Source organism: Pyxicephalus adspersus, chromosome 3 (genome assembly GCF_032062135.1).
Source record: "Pyxicephalus adspersus chromosome 3, UCB_Pads_2.0, whole genome shotgun sequence".
NCBI lineage: Eukaryota > Metazoa > Chordata > Amphibia > Anura > Pyxicephalidae > Pyxicephalus > Pyxicephalus adspersus.
In genome coordinates this window covers 80,812,870-80,832,950 of record NC_092860.1, presented here as the reverse complement: position 1 = coordinate 80,832,950, position 20,081 = coordinate 80,812,870, and the positions used below count along the sequence as shown (strand labels likewise).

Here is a 20,081-nt window from a genome sequence, read left to right as displayed (position 1 = left end):
AGAGTTTATGTTATATTTGTTGTAGAAATAAATAAATATATGTCCTCCAACATCCCTTCCTCATGGGTTGATACCTGACATGTAATAGGCATCTATTAATGTTATGGTGAAGTTGGTATGTATTCCTGATGGCGGGAAGGTAAAGTTAGCTTTCAATTCCACTGTATATACAGATACTGTGAAAGAATATGGTTCCATATTCCTGTTGCAAATGATTGGGGTTTATGTACAACTCTGATATCTCAACTCTGTGCTGCCACAACAGAGATTTAAGCTATCTTTTTAATTGTTCCCTGTAATTATGTATGAATCTAATTGTTGTAAATACATAATTAACCTATTTAGCCACCAAACCCCATCTCTTTCTCTCTCCTTTAACACAATATTACTTACTCAACAAGGTGGCTAGACTTGCTATTTGACACACAAACCAATGAGACAGGGTACTCCATTTGTTTCATGTTTTCAAAATGCTAGACAGAGGCCTTGCACAAGCATGGTCTTTTCAAAAATTTTGGAGTTACATTCTCAAGTATTCGGTTTCCTTCTGCTACAATAATTATATTGCTTTTCCAGAATAAAATCCATGGCGGAGTTTCTTGTTTCCCTATGTCTGTTTCTTATGGTTTTCTTACTATACTACTATACTCACTTATGGTTAACTCGTTTTAGAGAAGGAGACTGGATACAGAACACTTTCACATGCTTAGACACAGAGGCCTTATGTGAGATATCTGGGGCCAAATGGCCATATGGTGTACACTGTCTGTAATTTTGAAGTTTTGAGAGGTGTTTTAGTAATATCCCACCCTAAGATAATAGTGTCCTGCAGAAGCTGCCTGTTTCTTTTTATTTTATCTATATATATAGGGCAGATGGGACCATATGATAGTAATTTTATCACAGCTCCATCTACCTTGATGAACCTATCTAACAAATATGGTCCTTCAATGTAGGTTATTCTTGTTTGTTGAACAATAGAACATTTTATTAATTATTATTATTATTAGTGGGTAATGATTTTGTCTTCTATACTATTTGCTAGTTGTTTTATTGGATAGATATATGTTACAGAGAGTCTATACATAATTTCATTATTCACGTTATTGAAATTGTCAGAAATATCCTTTTCTACAGATTTGTTTGTATAGTATATATGAAAGTATAAGCTTTCTTTCAGTGAATAAACACTTGCCCTGCCTACCTAATTTTCATTATCCCACCTAAAGTAACCCAACCTCCATTTGTTGCATACTTACACACTGGGTCCTCATAGACAGAAGATTCTAAAGGAACTCAGTACATGGGTAAAGCCATCCAAAGCGTGAGTCAGAGCAATATAAACTGTGCTGCAAAATCAGTTCAAGCAGAATAAAACACCTACTGCACCAAGATTTTTTGTTTTGGTGTCTTCATCCCAGGATGATGTAACAGAATCTTTCTATTCTCATAAAAGTATATTTAAACTTATATACCTACTTTTAAAACTCCCTTTATGGTAACTGATCCCCTTTATAGAAGTTTTATGCATGTCTTTATATATCGTGCCAGCACTAAAGTATGCATCCCAGTGTTTGCTAAAACAAAATACCATCTAAATAAATCTTTAGCTTTATTACTAATACCAATTTTTATAAATTACATATCTACCCATCAACTTATTATATTTGTAACTAATTAAAAATATTTACTAATACTCATTTAACATGTGACTCAATATTTGATAAAACTCCAAATTTTAATGATGAATTTGCGTTTGGAAAGCCCCTAAACCAATCTTAAGTATCTGTATTGTATACATACTTTTTATCATGCCAAGAATATATTGAGTACTACAGCTAAAACAAGAGCCAAAGCAAATGTAAAAAGCTTTGAATATAAAACAAGAAGCTTCCGCTATTAATCTTGCTATTTTGCTTTTGTTTCTGCAGCCCCGTCTCCAGTCACTCATGTGAAGAAAGGAAAAATCGCCAAAAATAGCATTTCCTTGTCTTGGCAGGAACCAGAGCGACCCAACGGTATCATCCTGGAATATGAGATCAAATACTTTGAAAAGGTCTGACCTTTTGTAATGTACAGTTATATCTTTGCTTTTTTTTCCCTCTTGCCAGCTAATCCTGGTTAGGGAGCCATCAGCTACATAGGGAAATTGATTACTAATTGATTGTGTCTGCAATAAATGACCAGGGTGACTTCCAGTGTGTGTTTTTCATTAGTGAGGCACGTCAGCTGGGGAAAATACATTACAAGTTCAGCTTGGAGTTATTGGCAGACTTTGCTAATCTAAATAAAGGTCACTAAAATAAAAAGGATGCCAAACATTGTATAAAGCTAATATTTATGAGCCTCCTTTAATTATATATTTATCTACTCAAGGGTAGCAAATCAGTTTGCATGTAAATAATTTGTTTAAAATACTGGCTGTAAAACATTGATTATTTTGATAAAGTTGAGAATAAAAGCCAGGATATGAAAGGATTGCTGCAATATTAACCTCTCTCAGTGGATTGTGTGTCATTTCTCTCTCCAAGTCCGGTACAGTACCAGTGGTAAAAGCAATTATGTGATGTGATAAGGAAGATCCTTACTAAAAATGAAACAGTATCAGCTAATGTGTTGGAAGTCAGTACAGGAAACTGATCCGAATCTAGCTTTATTATTTGGGCACTTACAAGCTTACATGTTGAAAAACAACTTGAAGGTCAATATGGTGTCATTGTGCTCTTGTCTTAGCATTTCCTGTTGCCAAAATCAAGCAGTTAAAGGAAACCTGTACTGAGGAGGTCAGAACTGTTTCTGAACATTAAACTTTCATGGCTTTCATGTTGATCAAATGGGTTTTGTACTGTCCCACAGTGGTACTCCATTCTGTACTGCTGCTGTTTTCATTTTTGTTCCACCTGAAAGAAAAGCCCCAATGTGGACCTTTTTTTTTCCAGCATGTGATTACATATCGTGTATCTGTGGGTGGAAGAGGAGGGAGGGAAAGCCAGGCTTTTGAAGGGCAACCAGAGTTAAAATTAAAAACACAAAATTGTATTGTTCCAACAACATAATTTAAAAGATTAAGAGCTGTGTCTCTATAAATGAATCCTAGGCTAACATGTAACCACTAGTTTCTCAGAAAAATAGTATGATACTAAACTATATTGCTATTTTTTTTGCGAAACTAGTGGATATATGTTAGCCTAGGATTCATTCATAGAGACACAGCTCCTAATATTTTAAATAATGTTGTTGGAACAATAAAATTTTCGTTTTTTAACGTTAGCTCTGGTTGCCCTTCAAAAGCTTGGCTTTCCCTCCCTCCTCTTCTTCTCTTCCTCCCACAGATTCACGATATAATAATATAGTATAAGAGCAACATTGTATGCACATAGGTTCATTTTACTCCAGTAATTTTTTAATGAGAATTGCACCTTGTGGTGTTTTCACTGAACAGATAATAGTTGCATCGTCCCAATGTTGTATAGCAAATGCTTTATTCCCATCGAATACACATTTTTAGTCATGATTGACCAGTTGACAAGATCTGAGACATAAAATTGTTTTTGCATGACCTTAGTGAAAAGGCAACATCATATAGCCTATACTGCCATATCAACATCATCACCAGAAAACCAACTGTGTCATGTTGCAAGTCAGGATCGAGTGAGAAAACTTTCATGACTGTTTTTTTTTAACTGAAATTGAAAAAACTTGGCAAAATCTCAATGATTTATCTATGGTTTTGGAAAGAATTTGTGTTTTGGAAAAAGATTCTCTGTGTTTAACAGTTGGCAAATAATAAAATCATTGACAAAGGTTTCAGAAACTTGGCCGAAGTGGGATCCTTCTTCCCCCAGAAGTATTTTAATAAATGGCACTTTTAGCATTACTAAATCACAAAATAAAGTTCGTAAACAACGTTCATAAATCAAAAAGGCTGCTGCCCTCTATCACCTAAGCAGCCTAGGCCATTTGGTCTCTGGCTTGCAGTGTTTGGAAACCATTTTTTAGCCCCCAATACCACTGACTGATATACTTCTAGGGAAAAAAGAATTGGCAAGACATAATAAGGAAATATAACCACCCCCATCTACAAGTGCAATTACAAACTTCTCAAAAACATGGTTTTTAGTAAGGTAAAAATATTATATCTTAAGTTGATATTCCTTACTTGCATATTTGTCATATTATATTATGTTTTAATATGGCATAAGCTTTAGGAAGATAGCAGTTCTCCTCTCCCTTAAATGACAAATAAGAAGTCTTACTGAATGTTTCAAGGCACAGAAACCTTATGCCTCATCATTTTAACACCTCAAATGTATACACTGCATATTTCAAATTAATCTAAATGACTTATGTTGTGGTGGAAGTACTGCTCTAAATTTTGAACTCCAGTTAAAAGAATTACTAAATCTAAAATGAATATCCAATATAAAGCACATGGTTTTGTAATTAGCAGATTGCAAACTGCAATTATTTTTATTCTGTGCAAGTAACTATTTGTTGTTTAGGGAATAGATATATGAGCCAAGCTAGCTTAATTAGATGTAGCCAGACTGACATACATCACAGAAAAATACTGTTGCATAACAGCCACTTCAGTCTGTGCAGATTCTTGGTGCTAGAAAACCATATTTTACTCCTGATCTGTGATATATTGTGCTCATTAACCATTTAGGTGCCAGATTTCTTTCCAGTGAACCATCTGTGTTCTACCAAACAGATGCTCAGTGCATATGTGAATAAATTGTAGTGTGAGGGTGACCTTTTATATACATATGTCTACCATTATTAAGTATGAGAGCAAGAAACACAGTTAATTTGTTTTCCTTCATCTGTTTTGTTTTCCCACAAAGTAAGGCAGCTGAATCCTTATATATATATATATATATATATATATATATATATATATATATACACACACACACACCTCTAATAAGTGTGGTCCTAAACTATAAACTCATGGAAGAAAATAGTTCTAGTAATACACAAGCAGATCAAGGCTGACCTGGCACAATCATATTCTTTTTAAAGGCATACCAAAACATCAGAAGCACAGACATCAGCAGACACATGTTTTCTTCGCTGGGAAACAAATATTACATGGGAATGTTTTAAAATGTAGTATGTCCTCTACTGTTATTTCTGTTAGTTTTTGTGTCTCACCTGACTGACCCATCCACTCTAAAGCTAGAGAAGGGAGGAAATAGGCTACAGTGCAGTGGGAAAGCACATTTAACCAAAGAAATCGATATTCTGTCCATTACTTTGTTACCCTACTTTGTTTGCGTTTACTGTATCAACCTAATTGCTATTAGGATCTTGGGTTTAGTTGAGCTTCAGACTTCATATGAAAATGGGGAATTTCTGATTGTCTGATCAGCCTTTTTTATAAGTATGTGTGCCGCATCCTCCTATGTAACAATGTTTAGGTTTGCTCATAGGTCTCTGAGGTTCTAGGCAATACCTACAGTACAATAGTGGACATACAAGATTTTCATGGACAGGCAGAGAAAGTTAGAAAGTGCCATACAGCCTATGTTGTCATTCTGCTTTTTTTTTTGTTCTACTATTTTGACCAATTCTTTCATTACTCAGTCCTGTCCTTTGCCCTCTTTAAATTGCTGAAACACAAGTGCAGATCTTGACGGTAAATAATTTTGTGTTCTGAGCAGTTCACAAGTGTCACTGTTACTTTCTCTTGAGAATCTATAGCTATATAGGCAAGTAAAGTATGTGTGAAAAACCACATTTGTCAACTCAACAAACTAAATGTGGTGATTACTACCTTATAATAAACACGCTGACATGGATGACAACCAGTCCATTTTGCTTTGATAAACCAGAATAGAAATAATATTTTATAGGCAAGCCAGTATACATTAAGATTGGTAATATATAGAAGTGACTGCTTAATGGAAATAGATAATGACTTACTTCATCATGCCCAAGCCAAAAAAACATAGTTTAAGAAAATATTTTTACATAAAACATTGCATGTAAATATTTTATTCTTATATTTATAACCAGCAAGTGAACCTTCAGAGGTACTTTTGTTTACTTGTTTATTCTTGCTAGTTTTGTTAAAAATGTAAAGCTTGTTTACAGAGCTGAACCGACTACACTACTACCAAAGAGTCCAAGGGCCTGAATTAATAAACTTCTCCAAGGCTGGAGAGGATACACTTTCATCAGTGAAGCTGGGTGATCCAGCCAACCTGCAATGGATTAATTTATTATTTACTATGTTTGCTAGGCAAATGTTTTAAATACTTGACTTCTCAAGTTCTCTCCTAAATAGGCCCACTGCCGGTGCCATGTTTACCTGGCTCCTTCTTTTCCCTGACAACCAATTAAATATGTAGACCACACTCCATAAATTCTTCTTTCTTGTTTTAGTAAAAAAACAAATTTCAGGTAACAGGAATGATCATCCCTTCAGACATACCCCCTCTCCTTTGGTGCATTTACACCCTGTAATAGGGCTTAACTGTAGAGGCAAAAAGGTTTTGGCTTTTTTTTTTCATTTTTTTGCAAACACCATATGTTTTGGGTATACCTTATAATTTACATTTATTTGTAAAACAAATAGTAAATAGTTATGTATTAAAGCAATTTAAAAACATTATTCATGTTTTTTAACAAAATACCCAAAAGCATTACATTTTCCTAGAATGCCAGTTCCTAAACAGCACATTATATGCAGAGGTACTGTCCTTATTATATGACACATTTTAATGAATTAGCATTGTCTATGATGTGTTCTGATTCAAAGTGAAGGAAGTTAGCTTTAGCCATGGCTTTAGGTACACTTTACAAAAAGCTAGTATGTATTAACAGTTATCTGATATTACCCCCAAAAATTTAGAAAACGTGCAGTTAATTGCCTGGCACAATGAAATCCAAAGAGACAAATAACAACACGTGAATAAACTGTGGTATTGCTCAGTTGCTCAGAAATTGATTGCTCTACCAGGCAGTTAAATTGTCTCTAGTGAGTGAGGTCACTTAAGTATCCATTTGGTACAAAACCAGTTATCTTTCCCAGGAGATTAATCTATTTTACAATCTACTAATTAAAATCTCATGTGAAGTTCAGTTCTACAAGCATGATATTTATTACAAATCAATTTGTTCTTCGTAGAGGGAGTATTTGGTGCTTGTTAGGGGTAAAGCAAGCTACATATTGTAAGAGTTTAAAAAAATATAAATATTAAAGACCCGGTCTGATTTGTAAACCCGTGAAACATAAAAAAGGTAATTGAAAAGAACCTGTATATACAAAAACTCTTTAGTCTTTAGATATGGTGGGAGATTTTATTAGTGGGAAACAATTGTATCATTCTTCTTAGTAGTGGGTCAATCTACAATTGAGGAAGGGAGAGATAATGTAACTCAAAAATAGAGAAAGAGAAGAAGAAGTGGGAGAGATTTTATGGTGTAGTATTGTTGAATAAATTATCATTAGGAAATCTCAATTCCAGGAACAATATTCAATAGATGTAACTCAGATTAGAAAAGGTTGCTTGCCATCTGGATCTGGAGGGATCTGGACTCCAGCAAAAGAAGCACATATGGAGAATATTTCTGTTCCCATGCAGATGTTGGTGGTCAATCTTTGTGCTCTGGTGCAGTTTTTGCTTTGTAGTGTACCTAGTGTTGTGTATTCAGTGGTGAGATACACTAAAGTAGCTCTGGCCCAAATTATTGCATCCAGAGCTGCCTTAATTTGTGTTTTATATCTGCCTTGACTTCAATTTGTTTTGTCCTCACACTTTGAACTGACTCCCAATTTGTTCCTGGCCCTTCGGACTAGTTGTTCCAAAGGAAAAACATTTCTCCCAATTAATTTAGAGTTACAGTAAAGTTGACGTTAGAAGAGGACAAATTTTGTTATATATTACCTGACAGGTAAATACAGTACAAATAGGTATCCACTGCTTGTTAATCAGTATTGACTTCTTTTCTATGGGTCAATAACCCTTCTTTCCCCACCCCAACCATGTCTGTTCCTCTGTTTTCATAGTTACCAGTTTTTTATTCTTTTTCTTTTGTACAAATTAAGGACCTAGAAACCAGCTACACAATTATTAAGTCTAAGGAGACAGAAATCATGGCAGAGGGACTGAAACCTGCGTCATCCTACATATTCCAGATCCGAGCACGCACGGCCGCAGGGTACGGCGCCTACAGTCGCAGATTTGAGTTCGAAACCAGCCCAGTGTGTAAGTCATTTTAATTACTGTCAGCTCATGTCCATGTAATAGTTAGCGGAAAGAGTCAGCAGATCAATACCATAACAGGGAACTGTCATTCTTACACTGCTCTAGATTTCCTCTCCCAGGTCTGATGCATTAAATGAAGAGGCCTTATTCATGTCACTCAGCGGGATAAGTTAACACTTTGGTCCTTGCTTTCTCATTTGATTAAGCCCAAAGAGAGGGTCAATGTCAACCTGTAGTAAAAACTTAGAGATCAGAGAAGTGGAGTGTATTTTTTCAGTTTCCGCTTTTTTTTAAGTTTATTCTAATCTACATTAATATTTGAACTACAATTGCTTTGCTGTGCTCAAAAACCTTATGCATTAAAAAGAAAATGATTCGATTTTTATCGTGAGAAAAAACAAAGAAATATATTGAATGGTTAATATGGTTGATATTTATAAAAATGGACAATAGTAATGATTTAGGGACTTTGTTTTATTTCTTTACCTGAAAAGCCAAATACTTAGTATGATCAACTGAATGTAGTAGGTGCCAAAATGTGAGGGAAGCAGATTCTTTTAAAAAGACACGATTTAGCCTTAATGAAGTTGAACACATTAATCCCAGCACTAGAATGAGGCTTGGTGATCAAATGGGACATTTCTGGAATTTGAACATTAAGGGAAACCTTCGAAACAATGAGACATACAAAAGCTTTTAATAGCCTTTCTTTAAAATTGCTGTCTTGTCTTGGGATAGAATGTATAGACTTAGAAAAGAAAAGTGAAGTAAACAATTACATTTCCATGACTTCCTCGGTGACTATTATTGGTTAGTAGTTAATATATATTTTCACATTTCTGCTTTAAATATGCAATTTCGGTCAAACACTTATGGCACTTCCATAAATGCAATTTGAACCAAACAGTTTTGCAGAAGCTGTAGTTGCTAAATTATCTCAATCCCCCTGTGTACTGCTTAAAATAAAGTCATAATCTGTGTTTTCTTTCTATTCACTCAGCATTTGCTGCAACTGGTGATCAGAGCCAGATTCCCATAATAGCTGTGTCCATAACGGTGGGGGTTATTCTGCTAGCTGGAGTTGTCGGTTTTCTTCTCAGTGGAAGGTATGTAGAAATGAATTGTATTTCTTTAAACAAACAAAAAACCCAAACAATCCCAGTTCAAAGTATTCAAATACTTTTTGGGATGTTTTGATGGAATGGCTTATTTTGGGTCCCATCATTTCATTGTGATTAGGTTCAGAGCTTTGTCATTTTAAGACATATGTTGATGTATTTTTAAGCTGCATGACCAGCTCTAGATTTTTTCTATGAGCCTTCCATTACCAAGTACTTTCTTAAATGAAGTATCCAATACTAGGGAAAACCTTCCCAGACCTGTCAGTCATCTAAGCATGTAAACAGGTTCTGTCATAATTATATGATTATTCATTTTGTTCTGATTTAAACTCCTGATGACGATACAGCATGGATATTTGGGTACTTAGAGCTTTGGATTTGATAATAAGATAGTGAGGGAATTGAATTGGTAATCAAAAATGAAAACGTAGCCTTATTCCTAACAACCTTTAGGAAATCAAGTTGTCCATACAGGGAATTTACAGTACTGATAACACTGTAAATTTACTTTTTTATTTTTTTTAACAATTTTATCTTTTTTATTTATTAACACGGTGCAGCCGGTTTTCTCGGGTAGTCCCTTTGATCTGTGAAGCCTCTTTATATTGATCTAGATTGGTTTGCAATCGCAAGGGTATTGTGTGTGTGTGTGTCTGTTTAACAATATAAAGAAACTATTTATATGGCCGTATAAAGTCTCATAAATACAAGCCTCTGCAGATGCTTCTGCAGATGTTTTTCTATTATTTTTTTTTATACCAAAGTATGTTTATTTTCTAATCAAATTCATAATAAGTTTAGATTTCCCATTAAACCACAGCCACTTAGTTTTTCCATCCAACTAATAAGATTATATATTAACCAAGTTTTGGCTAGCATTGTCATTATAAGGGTCAAGCGAGCTGTAGCGGAATGCTCTGTAAACGGTTAATTTGTCTTTCCAGAGAGTCTCTAGTAATTATCTGGATAATTGGGGTCGGAACAAGACAAAATATAAATGTATTTGCATAAACTGCAACTACTAGGTCTTGACTTGCAGGGAATCACAGCCATTAATGATTGAAATCTAATTTTATATTCACAGTTAGAAAATGAATTTGCGTATCTCTGGAGTACATTTCCTTTTCCATATTTTTACACAGATTGTTTATTTATTTTGGACTATGTAACAGAATATGTTAGAAATGTATAAATTATTATAATTGTAATGTCTGTAATTTTTGGAAGACATTTTAATATACTATTGATAGTGTACAGCATGGTTACAACAGATATTAAAATGTTTGTAAATAGTCAGTACTAGTCAGACATTTGTTAAAAGGAGTGTCCCTTCCTATCTACACTATCATTTGTTTTTCTTTGTAAACCATTTAAAAAACTTTCGATTAAGTTAAGACAACCTTAAGAAAACCTTTTAACCTTTTAACTAACATGATACTGATTTATATATAGCTGGGCACTGCTTTACAGTACATAAAGAATAATTAAATAACTTGGAGCCAATTGCCTCTACTCAATCCATTCATCCAGCTCATATATTCCAGTAAATTTGGAAATAACTAATCTTTTCTAAATTGTTATAAAGCTCACCACCGTAGGGGTGGCCAAATTATACCTGGGCCACTCTTAGTAGGAAAGTAACCAAGGCTTGTTAAAATAGTGGTTTATTGGTATTTAACACATACAAAAGGAGAGTTAGGCTAGCAGAGTGTCAAAACACCAGAAATCCACTCTCAAAAGCATTCCTTAGGTTCCATAAATGTGAAATCTATTAGGAAGCGTGGGAGAAACATTATTTCCCTGTGAATGACAATACCAAATTCAGCACCATTGGAATCCTCTGCTAAGTACCCCTTTTTGGGGTTTCATCCTTGCTGAACCCAAGTCCGCAGCCAATGGGAATCTAATTAATCTCTTCGGTGCTCAAGTCTTTAGGCCCCCTTGCCTAGATCCAGGGGGGCAGGGCCATCTAACTTTGTCAGTAATGGTGAGGGCCCCTTTAGCTAAGTTCTCCACATATATAAATTGTGTTAGAAGCCTACTTATTAAAGCACCAAAACCTGTTGCATGTCCAAAACATACTCCAGGGTAGTGGCTGCTATCTTGCTAATACTGGGTTCTTTCCCTGCCACAGAAGATAGACAATCACTACTCCCTGAAGAGAACCCACTAGAATGCCCATGTTTTTTTCCCATAAACCTTACGTGGACCTCAAAACACCAAAGGGGTACTACACTGGTTTAGCTGGCTTTTCAGCGCTCACTAAGCCTTTGGGCCTGTATGTATCGGCATGTAAGCTTATGTAATGTAAAGCTTTTGAAAACCATTTGAAACAGGCCACCAAATAATCCAAGGTCAGTATTCGGGGATAGCTGGCACGAAGCTTAGGTTTATATAAAAATATAGTTACTTTTTAAGTGCAACTTTTAAATCCCAATTATGTCGGGTTAATGTAGGGTTAATGAATAGTATGAAGTTGGTCCAATAAAGGATTTGAGATTGTCCACTTTGAAGCTGTTTTTTACTTTAAACACCCAACTGTCTGTAAGCTTCATTTTGTTGACTAAACTTACACAGCTTTTACTGTACAAAGTGAAGTAGTCTGCTCCTTTAGTAAATCAACTACATAGTGTAGTCAGCAGTATCCATTAGGAAAATATTAAAACGAATATTTTAGAATATGTTTTTCCTGTCACACTCCTAGTAAACTTTTGAATAAAGGTAGAGAAACCAAACTTATTTGCGCAGAGAGCAGGTACATTTTTTTAGTAGATGTCCTAAAATTATTGGGTGATATAAATTAGTCAAATGCCAACATTTCCATTCTAGAGTAGGTAAACATCAGTCAAACGGTAGATGCCCAGAAACTGTAACGAGCAACTTGTTTTTTATGGGCATTTGCAAATACTTGCACAAGCATTTTTAAGCATTTGTAATTCAAGTCTGTAGAGGGAGCAGGGGCAGCAAACTGCTCCTAGACGCTACATGTAATGTCCAGAAAAAGGTGCAGCGATGCTATTACCTCCTACTGCCTGCCATAATAAATTGGTCCAATGTCAACCATTTTTTAATTTCAAAGATTGTTATTGATTTTTTTTTAAAAGGGGGTAAGGGTAATAGGATAGTACAACAAGAGAGAGCTGAAATGTGTCTTTCAGCTTATATTCATTTAAAAAAGCCCCAGCTCTGGTAGAAAAGCCTCTCCTCTGCCAGCATGTTGTAGGGAAGGATCCTTGCCCTTGCATTCTGTGTCTTTCTGCAGAAGTGTGACATATCATTTCATAGCTAAAAATCCACAATTAGCAAGGATTAGGAACTTTGTTCATTGGAGAGCTTTACCTCGAGTAAGCAAAGTGGCTTCTGATAAATGCAAAGAACAATAACCTGAGGTCCCTAGGGAAAATTATTATTAACTGACTATGCTCAAGCTAGTTGCTTTAAAGATGAATAGTTAATATCTGGTGGTTTCTACACAAACAGGGAAAGAAAGAGTTTCTGTAAAGCCCTGTAAAGTGATCCTATAATGATTTATTTAATGGATAATGGTACTGATTCAACTCACAACCATAAACCAACATTCAGAGTTTACTATGGCACTGGCCTGACAATATCTGCCAATTTGTCAACGGATTTTTATCTGATTCAGTTGGATTACAAGACTTTACAACACATTTTTTAAGGGATAATTTTTTTTTTTCAAAGTGCCGACTGAAAACCCTTTCCTCAAAATCCAGCACATCTGTTTTTCAGAAAGCCAGCATTTAGATGCCAGACGTTTCAGGGCATAATTTGTTCACTAAGTGACAAATTTATAGTCTGTTTATCTGATCAGTAAATTTAGTACATCTGGAAGCTCTAAGGTAGATAATGTTTCATGGACAGGTTTTCTGCCATGCATTATTAGTGAAGCTGAACCAGTGCAGTCGTGCCAACATAAACCTGCTATAGTATTATAGTATTATGCAGTGCATCGTGTTCAGACATGTTTTTATGGTTCTTTGGGGTTTTCATGGCTTAATTTTGTATGTTAATGTGACATGCTGCTGTATACATTTATCGACCTCTAGAGATCCCCAGAATGAAAAATAAGTAGCTTCTACCGCCCTTTTAATCGCACTTTAGATAATATACTATGAACCATTTAGCTGTGACAAAGGCCTTTTTATAGTCTTGGCAATTTTCCTGCTTATTTAGGGAATCTTGGGAAATTCTTTTTCCTCCAAGGAGAAAATATTTGTATTGTAGTAAGAGAACTCACATATTCTTAAAGAATGCTGTTTAGTTATAGATATTTGAGAATCTGCTACAGACAAGGATTAGCTCAGTTATTTGAAGTGAAGACTTTACCATTAATAAACTTGCTGGAGATGCCAACATTAAAGAAATATACAACTCCGAGCACTGTTTATGGTCAGCTGTTCCCCCTTGTAATTTTGGGTAGTGTGACGAAGGGTCAGGATTTCACTGCTATACAAGGATCCATTAGCAAAATATATCTTTTCTTATGTTCTTTTACCAGACAGTAAATGGGAGGAATCTTAGCACAGCAACAAGGATAGAAAAAATATCTTTAGCAGAGAATAAGATGACTAGAACTTGATTCCCACAAAGGGATGGCAGATTTTTTGTCTTATAAATATAGCTTTCATTTATATTCTAAAAAAATATTGGTATCACAGATAAACATGTCTGTCTAAAAAAATTAAAAAATAAAATCCAGTAATAAATGAGTCATTTTATTAGTTATATGCCTGTTTCATTTTTGGTTGGATAGATTAAAGGGCTTACCTTTGCAAACTATGAAAAGAGATCCAGTAGAAAACTCACCAATTCCCATTGCATCCTCTATCATAGGAAACTGCAGCAGTCATTGGTTGTTTGTTGTTCACAGATAAGGCAGGGCAGGTCACTAAACAGCATTGTGGAACACCCGTAAAGATTCTGGATTTTCCCCCAGACAATTGTAAACAAGGGCAATATAAATCTGGTGTCTGTATGTAACTTTAGGCATACAGTCCAGCCAAACCAATAATTGACAGTCTAAGCATCCTAGCAAATAGAAGTAAAATACTGTTACTAGTGATACCTAGAGAAAGTGTTATTTTTTATAAAATTTAATTCAAACATGTCTTTGTAACAGACGATGTGGATACAGTAAAGCTAAGCAGGACCCAGAAGAGGAAAAGATGCATTTTCACAATGGACACAGTAAGTACCATATGCTTCTAGTTATATTCAGATTTTGTTTTATTAATAATGCAAATATTATTTGAAAGGGGCTCTAGGGACACCCTCAGAAACAAGAGAAACCACAAAAGATAATATTCTACATTCCATTCTTCTCTAGGACTATCTTTATGACTGCCTGCCAAATGGGGGCTTTTTTTAATAATTGTTATCCAGACAAGGTGAGAGACACAGTAAAGTCCAGATGTGTATATCAAATTAAATAGATACAGATTGGCTGCTTTGCAAAGCGGTCCTGTGCAAGTATTTTACAATTTGAATATATGGGATGGCAACAGCAATATATATATATATATATATTTATCCCTACTATATGATATTTTATATTTTTTTTGTTAATGCATTAGGATAATTTCAGTAAAAAAAAAATATTTTGGTTATTGTTAATATAAAACGTTTTCCATTTTAGACAAAGTAGCACAATAATTATTCATAGCCCACCTTCTCCACCTACTAATACTTTTATTTTATTCCTTCCTCACCCTGGTCTCCTATCAGAACCAGAAATTTGGAACCATTAGAGCTCCTTCTTGTTGATTACTTAGTAGGAGGAAGGAACATGCTCCCCATTAGGGATGAGCGAGCCAGATTTTTAAACTTGATCTTGCGGCGTATTTGGCTGTTCTCGCTTACCGAAATTGTAAGCGAGGACGGCCGGTGTAAATTCGCCAACCGAGATCAAATTTTCCTTGAAAAAAAAGTCCAGCGGGCTGTGCTGATCAATAAATGCAGCCATGGCTGCATTCATTGATCAGGTCAGTTGCGATCCCCAGCAGGATGAATGCATGAATGAATGCAGCCCTGGGAATCCACTTCGATACCCGGACACTATAGGTTAACTGTCCTCTAGTGCCCGGGGATTGCACACAGTAGGATTCCCATGGCTGAATGAATGAATGCAGCCCTGGGAATTCTCTTGTAATGATTTCCTGGAACTTCCGATGGGTCTGCGAAATCGGTTTGCCGAAATTTCAGGGACCAGTCGGAAGTTCGAGGAATGACAGAGGCATTCTCACTCATCCCTACTCCCCATACCCAGAAATACATTGGGACGGTGAAGGAGCATGGGGGAAGTAAGCTTTAGAAGCAGAGAATGGGTTTTATATATATATTCCAGTAGTATTTTGTATATTACCTACCATATGATTTGTATCCTTTTCTTAACATTACGTTTTGCTTGCAAGAAGCAGTTTTTTTATTTAACAAACAGAATATCTAAGAATGAAATGTCTTACTTTTGAAATAATATTTCTGACTAATGAAGAGATAGTTTTCTGTTCCTCGACAGTTAAACTGCCAGGAATAAAGACATATATTGATCCTCATACCTATGAAGATCCTAACCAAGCAGTCCATGAATTTGCCAAGGAAATTGATGCCTCCTGCATAACTATTGAACGAGTTATTGGAGCAGGTAGGTTATTCCTTCATTTGTTTATCTGTGAATAAAATCTAAATGAAATGTAGCTTTTTGCTAATTGCTTAAGTGCATTTTTCTGTTGTTCATATATCTTTGTTTTTGTCAAAATTGTGAGTCCCTCTAACATGTTAGGGTGTTTGCAACTATTCTCAGTATGTAGTTCTTAGGGGTTTCATTTTCTTTTACCACAGCAACATCCAACAACAATTATTATTTGCTTTAGCTTTTTATTTAGAGATAATGGGAAAAAACTGAAAGCACATTTATTTTTAATTTTTCTTTAAATTTGTAGATTAACCCCTAGTCAACAAACCAATTGATTGCATGTATTGTTATTCCTGTGCAGGTGAATTTGGGGAAGTTTGCAGTGGCAGAATTAAACTTCCTGGAAAAAGAGAATTTCCTGTGGCAATCAAGACTCTAAAAGCTGGATACACTGATAAGCAAAGAAGAGATTTCTTGGGAGAAGCAAGTATCATGGGACAGTTTGATCACCCAAACATCATTCACTTGGAAGGAGTTGTCACAAAGAGTAAGGAGCCTTTTTTTACATAATTATTTTTACCCAAACATTTATATTACATTTTTCTGTAGTTATATCCATAAAACTGTGATTGATGGAAATCTAGATAAAAGCATAGAAAAGAAGAATGTGCTTTATTGAATGTATGATTTGGTGTTGATGGGCCTGTATAGTAAAGTGGGGGGATATTACATTATATATATACGATAACGATAGGCTAATAGTTGTCGACCCCAGAAAGTATGTAATGGCAATGAGTGCGTTGTTAAGCTACAAAAATGGCAGCATTTATCCACTGGAATTTTCATGGTAACAATGAACAGCTGAACTTCAAACCTTGTTACCCTACTGCAAACAGCCTACCATTTTAACAGTATTCACATTGACACCATTTGCTTTAGTATGCTGTAATTTCTTGCTGTATATTGTCTAATAAAAGCAAAGTAATGGTCATTTTACCACAATATCTGATTTATGTATTATGCTTTTATTCTTTTGGTGTATAAATTTATCTGATGCTAGATTTTTGCTGTGTTATTTTCTTTGTGATCTAGCTAAAGCAGCCACTTGGCTTCTAATGTGACTTCTAATTTGCCATGTTATTTGTGTCTTTTAATTTCATGCTTTCTGGTCCGGTGCTAATGTGCTCAACAATTACTTTCATACAGCAGCACCCAGATGAGGAAAATGCAACACAAATACATATCGTGCAGATATTTTTTTTCACTGTCAGCTTGTTTTCTTTTAAAGAAATTGTGCACAAAGTTAGGATTGCTATTTTGCTAATATTGTTGGCTGGGGAGTTGTAATAATAGCATCAGGATCTGGAACAGTTTGGATTCCAATTTGTCCAGCGCTGGTACACTTACACCTCTTCAGAATTTCAAGAAGCATAATGTCTGGTTTACCAAAAGACATTTTACACTGACCCCAAGCACCTTAGTTTGCTTCAAAAGTCATTTTATCTTAAAGCAAAACTTCTTTTAGGTGTGTATTGATGTCAGTGTGCTCTTTGGAAAGAAAATGACAGAGGTTTTAACCTTTCCTACTTTATACTGATCTAAAAACAGAAAAAAAGTTTTGGTTTGAGCAGCACATTGGACTATATAAAAAGAGAAATATCTCCTGAACCTGATTAAATTTGGAAAAAGTAGTAAAGCAAAGCACAAGGTTGGCTAGTTCAGTAAATGTTCCAATTATAAGTATGTGGCATAATTATAAAAATAATAAATGTATATTTTGGAATATTTTTGCTTTAACATAGGATGAAGTTTTCAATATTTAGTCAGTGAAGTAGTACTTGTTTCATTTAGTTCCGTGTAGATGTAAACATTTGCTCAGGAAAGATGTAATCACTTCAACTACAGGTAGTCCCCAGGTTACATAAGATATAGGGACTGTAGGTTTGTACTTATGTTGAATTTGTTTGTAAGTCGGAACAGGTACATTATTTTAATAAATTCAATTAGAACAGGTGTTTGTCGCAACATAATATTAGGCAGCGTGGTTTCAGTTACTGTATAAAATCCTCACTGTGAGTTTATCAAAAACAAAGCAAAAAAAAAAAAAATTTTATGTAGCCTAGACATCAACTTCTGGAGCAAGCTGTGCTTTGATATGCAAAAAGAAACAATTGCAGAGTTTGTCTTGGTCCTTAAAGAGTTACAAGAGGTCTCAGAAAGCCCCCTTAGATCACCCACAACCTCAGCTGTGTCTAGCAAAAGATTTCTTCTGAATGTCATGCAAACTGCCCCCTCCCTCTTCAAGCCTCCATCCTGCTCACAACGAGCGGAGAAGCCCTGTTCGTACCTAGGAGGCGTCCTTATGTCAGATGTCCCTCACCCAGGGACTACTCGGCATGCATCATTGCTCTTCCCAAGTATACCAATGCACTCTTTTAGTAAATGGCCTCATAAAAAACATTGATGAATGTCTATTCTTATTTTAGCAAAGTCTACAGTAAGACCATGAGTTGAGAAACCCTAGTAAAAGTGAACATAGTGATAAAAAGATGGTACTCTTTCACTCATTAAAGACCATGTGCAAGGTTAATGTTAGTTTTTGTTTTTGTGGTAACAGCAGCAAAAATTTGTCTTACTGTTTTTTTTATACCAGCTCATATGCCCCATCCTCCTGCAAAGGTTTTGTGCCTGATGGTGAAGATCTTTAGATTCTTTTAAAATATAGAAATTACCTGTTCCTACTGAAGAACAGATGTCAATGAATGTTATTTGAGCTACTAAATGCGAAACAAATATTTTATATACATGTTGTGCAAATATAAACATGAATCTTTATTTATTAGTATTTTAGTCTGACTTAGTAAAGCTCCGCAGAACTGGAGAAGATAAACTATCATACATAAATAAAACAGGCAATATGTCTTCCTAAAAAATGGGACACCTTCAGATTTATGGGGCCTGTTTATTATAGACTCACAATGCAATAACTTTATAATGTTCACAATGCAAAAACTACTCTTATCATTGTTGTTTTTAATATTATTATTAATGTATATCTATTGTTATAGATATTTGCAGCTGTATGGTAATGCTAAGTTTTTGTTTCCTACAGGCAAGCCAGTGATGATTGTTACAGAATACATGGAAAATGGCTCTTTGGATACTTTCCTAAAGGTAAAATTGTTATGTAGAATATGTACATGAAATGATCCTATACCTCATACAAAGAAAAATGGATTGCTTAATATTATACTGAACATATACATTCAATATACTGGGTCCTGGTTTAACAATTACATAATTTATAGAGATGTAAAGATGCCATTGTACCCACTATGTAATTACATTTATCGAACAGACAGAGAGCCTCCAGACATCATTACCACGTATCAGAATACCAGTAAAACATATGAAATGCATTCACTGGGTAAACTGAGTTTTATTGCAGGACCTAATGTAATTTTGAAGTCCAATATGATACTGTCACCAACCCAGTCGCTATAGTTTTGCAGTGGTTAGAAAATAAAATACATACAGTTTTCTTTAATATGCCAGTTTAATGCTAGCGTATGCATGAAATAATGTTAGTATGATTTAGTTTGATAAAATCATCATGAAATCATTCAAGGTAGGTTCCTACCTAATTCCCAGATTCTTTCTGTATTTAAAGGATAAGATTGCTTACCATACTGTGTTTAACAATTTAAATGCTTCTAAAATTACCGTATTTTTCGGACCATAAGACGCACTTTTTTTCCCCCAGAAGTGGGGGGAAAAAGTCCCTGCGTCTTATGGTCCAAATGTATCAAAATGTATCCTTCCCAGCTGCTGTCCCGTCCCCCCTGTAGCCCCCCTCTGCCTTTTCTTCTGTCTCCCATTCAGCGCGGCCAGAGTGACTGTCTCCTGTATCTTGCTCCCGGCGTCCTCCCACTCTCAGCATGAATGGCTGACAAAGTCATGCTGTGTTCCCTGAATAGCGTGCTGAAGATCACTCACAGCACACATAGTAAAATCACATATACGGTACACAACACAAACACAATGTAAACAAATGTTATATTGCAATCCGATTGTCATACATTGTATGACAAT

At 35.2% G+C, this 20,081-nt stretch overlaps 1 protein-coding gene across 1 annotated transcript in view; it reads left to right on the top strand.

The window, feature by feature from the left end:
* Positions 1-20,081, top strand: part of EPHA5 (EPH receptor A5) — a 203,512-nt gene that overhangs the window by 163,059 nt on the left and 20,372 nt on the right. Inside the window, exons 6-12 of the mRNA XM_072405426.1 lie at positions 1,932-2,056; positions 8,057-8,216; positions 9,217-9,322; positions 14,478-14,545; positions 15,855-15,998; positions 16,351-16,536; positions 19,102-19,163. Of these exons, the coding sequence (XP_072261527.1) occupies positions 1,932-2,056; positions 8,057-8,216; positions 9,217-9,322; positions 14,478-14,545; positions 15,855-15,998; positions 16,351-16,536; positions 19,102-19,163 (851 nt within the window). The remainder of the gene's footprint in view (positions 1-1,931; positions 2,057-8,056; positions 8,217-9,216; positions 9,323-14,477; positions 14,546-15,854; positions 15,999-16,350; positions 16,537-19,101; positions 19,164-20,081) is intronic.